We start from the raw sequence: 8274 nt of genomic DNA on the forward strand, positions 1-8274 counted from the left end.
AACTATATAAAGTAATGACCCAGTATCGAATATTGGTGATAATATTAGCTAAAGAACGTTCTCCTGTGCTTCCAGACATGCCGAGCTCCACATATTCTTGTACAGTCAAAAGGGGATCGATTCCGTAAAAGATGAGATTAGTAAATGAAAATTAACTGAAATTTTATCTTTGTAAAATCGTCAATATTGTACCGAGGGTGTTTTTAGAATATACCGAATCAGTATAACTATCCTTATCCTAACACAGCAACGCAATTTCACAATCAAAATCAATGTCGAAATGAAGCACTAAATAATTTCTTTCTTCTTTTTCTTAGTGCTTGTCGATGTAGAATCATGTACTATTCATTCAATAGAAAATTATGAAAATTTCTATACGTAATTACGTTTTTGCTTTACTTGAGTCAAGTTCGAAGTTCCTTTACAATTCTATATAATTTAAGTGACATATTAAAATCATTTAAACTTAACGTAATCAAGAGTTTACATCCCTTTAAATTATTTTTACGTGATTTTATTTAAAAACAAACACAAAATCATTTAAATAAACTACAAATAAATTTTTTTATCATGAAAGTGGACCAAAAGTACTTACTCTCTATTTGATTTTAACATCTCTCTGCCATTACATAATTTCTTTAAATCCTTCTTGCATTTACATTAAGAATAAAACGAAATCACAATCAACCTATAGAGTAGATTAACTATAAAACTTGAGAGTTTTAATTCAAATAATTATTAATTTGTAGAAAATTTAGAGTCTCACATGGAAGGGTCGAACCAATAATTTACTTGCCTGCTGTATAGTAACAAAAAAAAAAAAAAAAAAACTTAAAAACTTAAAAACGCCTCCCTGAAGCCTCAAACTAAGTCCTACAAGGGCGGCCGTCGGCACCACTAAGCTAAAAATGCCGATGTTTATGCCTAAACCTGATTACTAATAAAAAAATGTTCTAAAGCTGGGCCTATGCTAAATCAACCCATGATTATGATTCAATAGCCTATCTAACAAGTAAGAATGGGTATCTTCTATCTAATAAGTACCTACTTCTCATTATTTGTGCATGGTTAACTGTGCATGTCATGCTAGCCAATGGAAGAGAAAGAGTTTAAGCATCGAGGCATCGACCAGTTATGTTCTTAAGAACCTGTTGAATGATTGCTGATCAATGTCCTCGAAATAATGTGCAGGAATTTCTGGGGGAGACGATAGCTCTGCCACACACATGAACTGCAAAATAAAAAGATTTGTCATTAAATAAAACATTTTTCCCTTCAAGAGATTGAATATTAATTTATGTAAACTAGAAAGAGATTTGGATTCTTCTTTCTAGATTATAGGTTGTGGTTTGAAAGTCTTAGAAAATAACTAATGAAATATGTACACATACACGAACTACGACTCTCCACAATGGTATGATATTGTCCACTTTGAGTATAAGCTCTAATGACTTTACTTTTGGTTTCTCCAAAAGGCTTCGTACTAATGGAAATGTATGTTAGAAATCACGGATCTCCACAATGGTATGATATTGTCTACTTTAAGCATAAGCTCTCATGGCTTTGCTTTGGACTTCCCCAAAAGGCCTCGTATCAATAGAGATGTATTCCTTTACTTATAAACCCATGATCATTCCCTAGATTAGGGAACACGTGTGACTCACTTCCAACAATGTATTTCTTATTTATAAACTTATAATCATTTCCTTAATTAGCCAGTGTGGAACTCCCTCCTTACACATGTGAGATCCTACATCGGTTGGTGAGGAGAACGAAATACCATTTATAAGGGGTAGAAACCTCTCCCTAATAGACGAGTTTTAAAAATCTTGAGGGGAAGTCCGAAAGGAAAAGCCCAAAAAGGACAATATCTACTAGCGTTAGATTGCAATACCTTAAATTCTTTCTAGAATATATACATCACGATTCTTAAGTTTGGAAGGAAAATAACTAATGAAATATGTACGCACACAGTACCTTATGCTGCTTGTACTTGTCTCTTAAAGCTAGTAAAGAGCTTTTTTTTCTATTTAATTGCAAGTCATGAATGGCAAGAATGCATTCCTTCAATTGAGATGGCCTGTAACCGGAGCAATGTTGTAGTGCTAAACACTGCAAAATGTGAAAACCCAATAGTATTATAATGAAGCTAGCAAGAACATTATGAAACTAAACCATAATTTGGTTTTAAAAAAAGTGCTACGAACATAATAACTTACTTACCCAAGGATGGTTCTGTGGTTTGATTGTCATTCTCGAAAGAAAAATGGCTGATGCAGCGATCTTTGAAGGTAAGAATTGAACAAAACGGTGGTCTAACAAACTTAGCTCCGCAAGATAACTACTCAAGAACTCAAATTCCAAGTCTGGAGCCTGCTGGTAGCGTTAACTATTTAGAATCAAGAACAAAAGGGGAGGCATAAAATTGGGAAGTTGTCATGGATGGGGCTTACATTCCAATTTTCCAAGGAAACTTGTGTAAATATTCTACAATGTGGCAACAATGTGTTAATCGCGTATTGGGAGAATTAGAATTATAGATTTGTATGAAATGAAATAGTTGAAAAACATTCTTGCCTGAGAAAATTTTTTGTCGTGGGGGCACCTTCAAAGGTCAAGAATTTGCGTACATCTCTCTCCATATTCAATGCCTGCATATTAAACAAAACCAGATAAGAACCATAATCATATCATCAAGAGGGAAAGAATGGGAGCTTGTATCTAAATGCATAAGAACCAAAATTTACAGCCAAGTCTTGTTACATCAGCTCAAAAGGGGTATAAAAATCTTGACAAAATATTAATATTAAATAGTTTTTGAAACACAGTTATGATATAACAAAAAAATATGAACACAAATACTATCACAACGATACTTATAACTCATAAACCATATCTATTTTCATTGAGATTTTATAACGTGTATCATCAATGTTTATACTATAAGGTATAGTGGATATTGATTTGGCTTTTAATATAGATAAAGATTTATGGAAGTAGACATGTCATATGGACAGTTTCTTCCTTTTTGTTGTAATTTTTGCCTGGGAAACGAGAATGCAAGCCCTTCAACCTCACGATTTGGGACTCCTCTCCTGACCATTCTCAATAGTCCTCCTCTCGAAGAAAGTACACTATAGAACCTCCCTTAATCAAGGCTCGAATTATGCTCGACTCCTTCTCTGGAGTCTTCGAACAAAGTACACTCTTTCTTCGACACTTAAATCACTTTTGACTATACCTTTGAGACTCACAACTTTTTTGTACGACATTTGAGGATTCTATTGACATGACTAAGTTAAGAGAATGACTCTGACCACAATGGTATGATATTGTCCACTTTGAGTATAAGTCCTCATAGTTTTGCTTTTGGTTTTCTCAAAATGTCTCATACTATTGGAGATGCATTCCTTATTTATAAACTCATGATCAACCTATTAATTAACTGATATGGGATTCCTCTCCTAACAATCTTCAACAAAATGTTTATAGCGCCAAATATTAGAAGAGAAGCGCAACTTAAGCAGAGAAAGCGCAACTTAAGCATAGAAAGGACAAAGTGCAGCACCTGTTCAATGGTATACGCATTATCAGTTATATAGCAGAAGTCTTCAACGTGAGGAGGATTGATCTCTTCATACTTCCTACAGCACCAATCAAAATAGCAGTGAGATTTGTAACTAATACCATAAACATTACCAAATAAAACTAGTGGGTTCGTGGTAAATACGATGCAATTAGCATGCAACAAACACCAAGAAGTTGTAGCTTGTTTCTGTCAACAGCATGCCAGGATAAGTATCTGTCAATGTGTGATACAGTGAGATATAGGGTGTCTGATACAAGCTTGTATTCCTCAGCAACGTCTATTAACCAATCGACTAGAATTTCTCGGAAACGAGGGAACGTTACACTGGAGTGACCGTTGTGAGCCTTTCCAATGTTTGGCAGTACCTTCATGTGTAATTCCATCTGATTCACGCAAGGAAATAACTAGTTGGATCAAATATCGATAGCGAAGAATCCTCAGTTCATGTAATCGCAAAAATTAGACAACTATCGGTAGAGAGGAATCTCGGATTCTCTAGAATTAATATATTCGTAAACGAACAAGATGATGAAGCAACGATTAAACTGGACGAAGAAATTAAGATATCGCAATTCTCAGTTCATATAATCGCTTCACTACACGCAATATCTCGATCTCAGAGACCTAACTAAATCCATATCTAAAATCAAGCCCTAAAACATATCGCAATGCTCAGTTCATATAAGCACTTCACTACACAGAGAACTTGCCAAACCAAGACAAAGTAAAGGTGTCGCAGTCCTCGGTTCATTTAACATCTCGATATTTGAAAAAAAAAAAAAAAATCAAGACACAGAAGCCGAAATCCATACCTCCATTAATCGGAGTTGGTTATAAATGCTAGAAGCAGAGCCAGACTTCTTAGAACAATCAACAGACCTTCCTTCAGGAAGTTTCTCCTCGTCCAGATGCTTATCCGTCATCTCCTGATCAGAAAGAGAGCACTGATTCGAACTGAAGATCAACGAGTTGGTGATCTCGTCAAGCACGGCTCTCTTGTTGGCAGTGGCCAGTTGCAAGTCTTCCTCCGAGTTGCGCTTCTTCGACGTTCGGACGGAAGGCTTCTGGCACTCCGGCGGGTCCATGGGAGACGGAAAGAATCCGATTACGAGAGGCGGAGAAACGACGAGAAAAAGTTGTAGAGTTAGTCGGAGAAGGCAAACGGAGGTGGGGAGGAGAATCTGAGAACAAGAACTGAGTAATGAAATAGAGAGGAAAAGGAGGGAGAAATGCCGCCATTTTCATGAATTTCAAATCTTAACCTCACAATCTCCGCTCATCGTCTCTATCATTTAGATAAAGATAGCACCATATCATATATTTTTTAAATATTAAAATAATAATTTATAAATAAAATTAAATAAAATTTACTTAGTTGAATAACCATTTAATTTGATTTTGATTTATTATCTATTAAAATTAAAATTCACGAATGAATATATATATATATATATATAATAAATTTTAAAATTATTGATTTTGTATTTATTAGATTCTTCAATTTTATAAATAAATTTCTAAATTTCTAAATTTATGATTTATATTTTTTTTAATTTTTTGGTGTCTTTTTTAAATTATTTTAATGTAGCGGAATTTGTGAAAATTATATTTTTATATTTCAATACGTTTAAATACAACGTATTTTTTTTTAAATGATAAAATTTTAATAAATGTTTAATTAAAGTATTCCAAATAATATGATATTGTGAGTATTGAATTATTATATTTTGTTGTTAAAAAAAATACTGATATTAACATTTTGTAATTAACTCTAAATACTGATGTACACTTTATTTCGTAGGATCATACTTCAATTGGTTAGAGTCCTGACTCGTTCGGAAGTTATAGGTTTGAGCCCATCAGTTCCAAATGCAATAAAAATTATTTTTTAAGCTTATATAAATTCTAAATACTCAAATCATTAATTATTTATTACCTGTAGATTTGAATTTTAGGTTACTGCAAAATTGCAAGAATTTCTTTTTTAAAAAAATTGTCGTACATCTTTTTATTTTATATCTAATTATTTATTGATTATGTGAACTTGTTTGATATTTATTTCATTAATTTACCAACTAAGAAAAATTTAAAATTATGATACATAAATTTTCAATTTATGTCTAATATGTCGGTACATATTTTACAATTTTTTATTTACCGACTAGACCTCTAAATTAAAAGCTTCATACATAGTTTATTTGAGCCACGAATGATAATATTTAAATATTAAAAAAAAAACATGTTGCATGGCTATAAAGTTGTGTTGATTAGACAGCTCAACTGAAACGGATTTACCATTGCTTTCACTCTAAGTTGTCATCCCTTTTCCTTCAAATATAATATATAATCATAATAATGTCCACCTCTTTTTCACATATTCTTGTTTGATAATATATGATTCTGATGTAAATAATGATTTTAATCAAAATTGTAACCTTATTGTATAAAAATTATATCGTTATAATTTTTATTACTTTATAATATTTTTTTTATGTACGATATCTATTATTGAGGACGTAAACGCCTCAATAAAACATTTTTAAAAATTTAAAAGTTTATAAAAAAATATTTTTATTAATCTGTTTAATTAAAGAATCAAATCTTACTTTTACCTTAATTTTTTTTTTTAATTAATCATTTTTACAACTTAAAAAAAAAATTGACACGTGGGTCCCACGTTAATTTAAAGTTTAATTTCACCCAAATCATTACCGTACACAAGCCTTAATAATACACTTTTGACTTTTTCAATGTCTGTCACACGTCACCGTCACCGTCACCGACGTCCAGCCAATTAGAGCTCGACACGTATTTAGGACTCACCAAACACTCCGTCCTACTTTGAGTAACATTCAAATATGCTTCAAAATGTTTGTATTGGCTATTTATTTTAATAATTGGAATTGTATTAAAAGTAAAGTTTCTTTTAAATAAATTATTCCAAAATTTGTAATTTTATTTCTTTTAATTTTAAATATATATTAATTATCACTAAATTATAAAATTATAAACGGTTGAGATTATTTATTTGACCTATCATTTTAATTTAAAAAAATAAAAATTAATGTAAAGAATTTTGAGAATTGTTTTGTTTAATAATATGATTATTATTTTCACATTATTAAACCTCGTACCAGGTTGGTTATGTTTAGTTGTCCAACTGCTACCCAATTATCTCCCAAATTTTCTCACCATTTGTTAGTTGTAAATTTATTAATTTGGTTAAGACTGAATTATTTATTAAAAAAAACCCTTAAATTGTTTTTTTTTTTAATTATCCCCCAATAATATCCTTAAATTAAAAAAATAAAATAAAAAATAAAAAACCTTAAATTTATATAAAAAAATGTTTAAAAATATCTTAAACTTATCAAATTTTCAAAAACATCCTTAATTTTTTCAAAAATACCTTAATTGTTTGAATATTTTCCAATTTTAATATTATAAGTCTTGAATTTCAATAATTTATTATTTTATTAAAATGATATATATGTATAGATATATTAATATTCGAAGTCATTTTATTAGTTAACATCAGGCCGATGATATAGAGTAATTTTAGTATTTATAAATAATTTATTATAGATATTTTTAAATCAAAGCAACTACTTGATTAGTCAAGATCGAGATTAAAAAACACATTAATTATGTTAGTTCAATCTACACATTTTTTAGACTAACATTCGTACCGAGCAAGTCACACATTCTAATGAAAGGTCTAAACAAATAATTAAAGCTGCTAACATGACAAATATAAACCATATATGATTATTCATAAAATTGTTACACACTTATAGATTGGTTAATTAACTCCAATAATATACTTGCATTCATATATTATTTATTTATTTATTTATTGAAAGAATGTGATTTAAAAGGAAAGAAAAAAGTGAACGGAGAGTTTGGTGATTGCAATAATTTAACTTAAACATCAATGGGTTTAATCATTCATCATCACGTGGAAGGCCCCATTCATAATTGATATTATATAAATGCTTTTTTAATTAATTTAAAAAAAAAGAGGGGACAATAATACACGTCAATAGTGTTCCTGGATTGAATTGGGTCAAAAATTATTCGAATTATAATTTTTTTAAAATTTAAATTAGCTTTTATTAAATAATAAACTCAAATTTAATCCAACACAGTTAGGTTGATTCCGCCATTTATTCATTTTTTTAATTAATTTCAATATATATCTAATTGGGGGGAGATAAGTAATAAATAAATAAACATACGTATATATAATTATATGACTTGGATTGAGTTGATACAGATTTTACTGCTGTTTTATTCTTGATTTGACACGTCATTTTAGATTGAATGTAACGGGTCCCGTTATGGAACACGTGGCAGTCGTAGATTCTATGTTGATACAATGTTTGATTGTCGGTTGGGCCCACCGACAGTGGGATACGTGAGATATGTTTGGTGGCGGGTGGCGGGTGGCGGTTGGCCACATGCGCCTCATCAAATTTGAAAATTCTTCATTCGTTATGCTTATTGGATGTGAAATTACCTAAAATGTCCTCCGTTTCCTAATTCTTCTATTTATTCTCTTCCTCTCTTTTGATTTCAGAAGCCAAGCCACAATTATGGATCCTCAAGCATTGTTTTGCTTCACTTTGATCTTCGTTGCCTTCGCCGTTGCCGGAGCTCAGCCCCCCTCCAGTCCCCCCACCGCC

The 8274-nt window shown here is 31.1% G+C and overlaps 2 protein-coding genes across 2 annotated transcripts in view; one reads left to right on the plus strand and one right to left on the minus strand.

Moving 5' to 3' along the window:
* Positions 1-767: 767 nt before the first annotated feature.
* LOC111455110 (G2/mitotic-specific cyclin C13-1-like) lies at positions 768-4856 on the minus strand. The gene is made up of 8 exons (XM_023096647.1): positions 4402-4856; positions 3731-3972; positions 3569-3644; positions 2578-2651; positions 2454-2487; positions 2224-2373; positions 1978-2112; positions 768-1231 (listed from the first exon to the last, which is right to left on the minus strand). Exons 1-8 carry the CDS (start codon positions 4672-4674, stop codon positions 1133-1135), a joined length of 1083 nt encoding a protein of 360 aa, XP_022952415.1. The 5' UTR covers positions 4675-4856; the 3' UTR covers positions 768-1132.
* A 3284-nt stretch (positions 4857-8140) lies between these two features.
* The window catches only part of LOC111455113 (classical arabinogalactan protein 9-like), a 1768-nt gene continuing 1634 nt past the window's right edge, over positions 8141-8274 (plus strand). The window contains exon 1 of the mRNA XM_023096653.1: positions 8141-8273. Within this exon, the coding sequence (XP_022952421.1) occupies positions 8185-8273 (89 nt within the window). The 5' untranslated portion in view covers positions 8141-8184. The remainder of the gene's footprint in view (position 8274) is intronic.

This window comes from Cucurbita moschata, unplaced genomic scaffold, assembly GCF_002738365.1.
Source record: "Cucurbita moschata cultivar Rifu unplaced genomic scaffold, Cmos_1.0 Cmo_Scf00017, whole genome shotgun sequence".
Lineage (NCBI taxonomy): Eukaryota > Viridiplantae > Streptophyta > Magnoliopsida > Cucurbitales > Cucurbitaceae > Cucurbita > Cucurbita moschata.

Coding starts and splice junctions, on each gene's coding strand:
- LOC111455110 (XM_023096647.1), bottom strand. CDS start 4,674: ATGGACCCGCCGGAGTGCCAGAAGCCTTCCGTCCGAACGTCGAAGAAG. Junction 3,645..3,730: donor TGTTGCATGCTAATTGCATC/GTATTTACCACG, acceptor TTGGTGCTGTAG/GAAGTATGAAGAGATCAATC. Junction 2,652..3,568: donor ATGCGTATACCATTGAACAG/GTGCTGCACTTT, acceptor TTTAATATGCAG/GCATTGAATATGGAGAGAGA.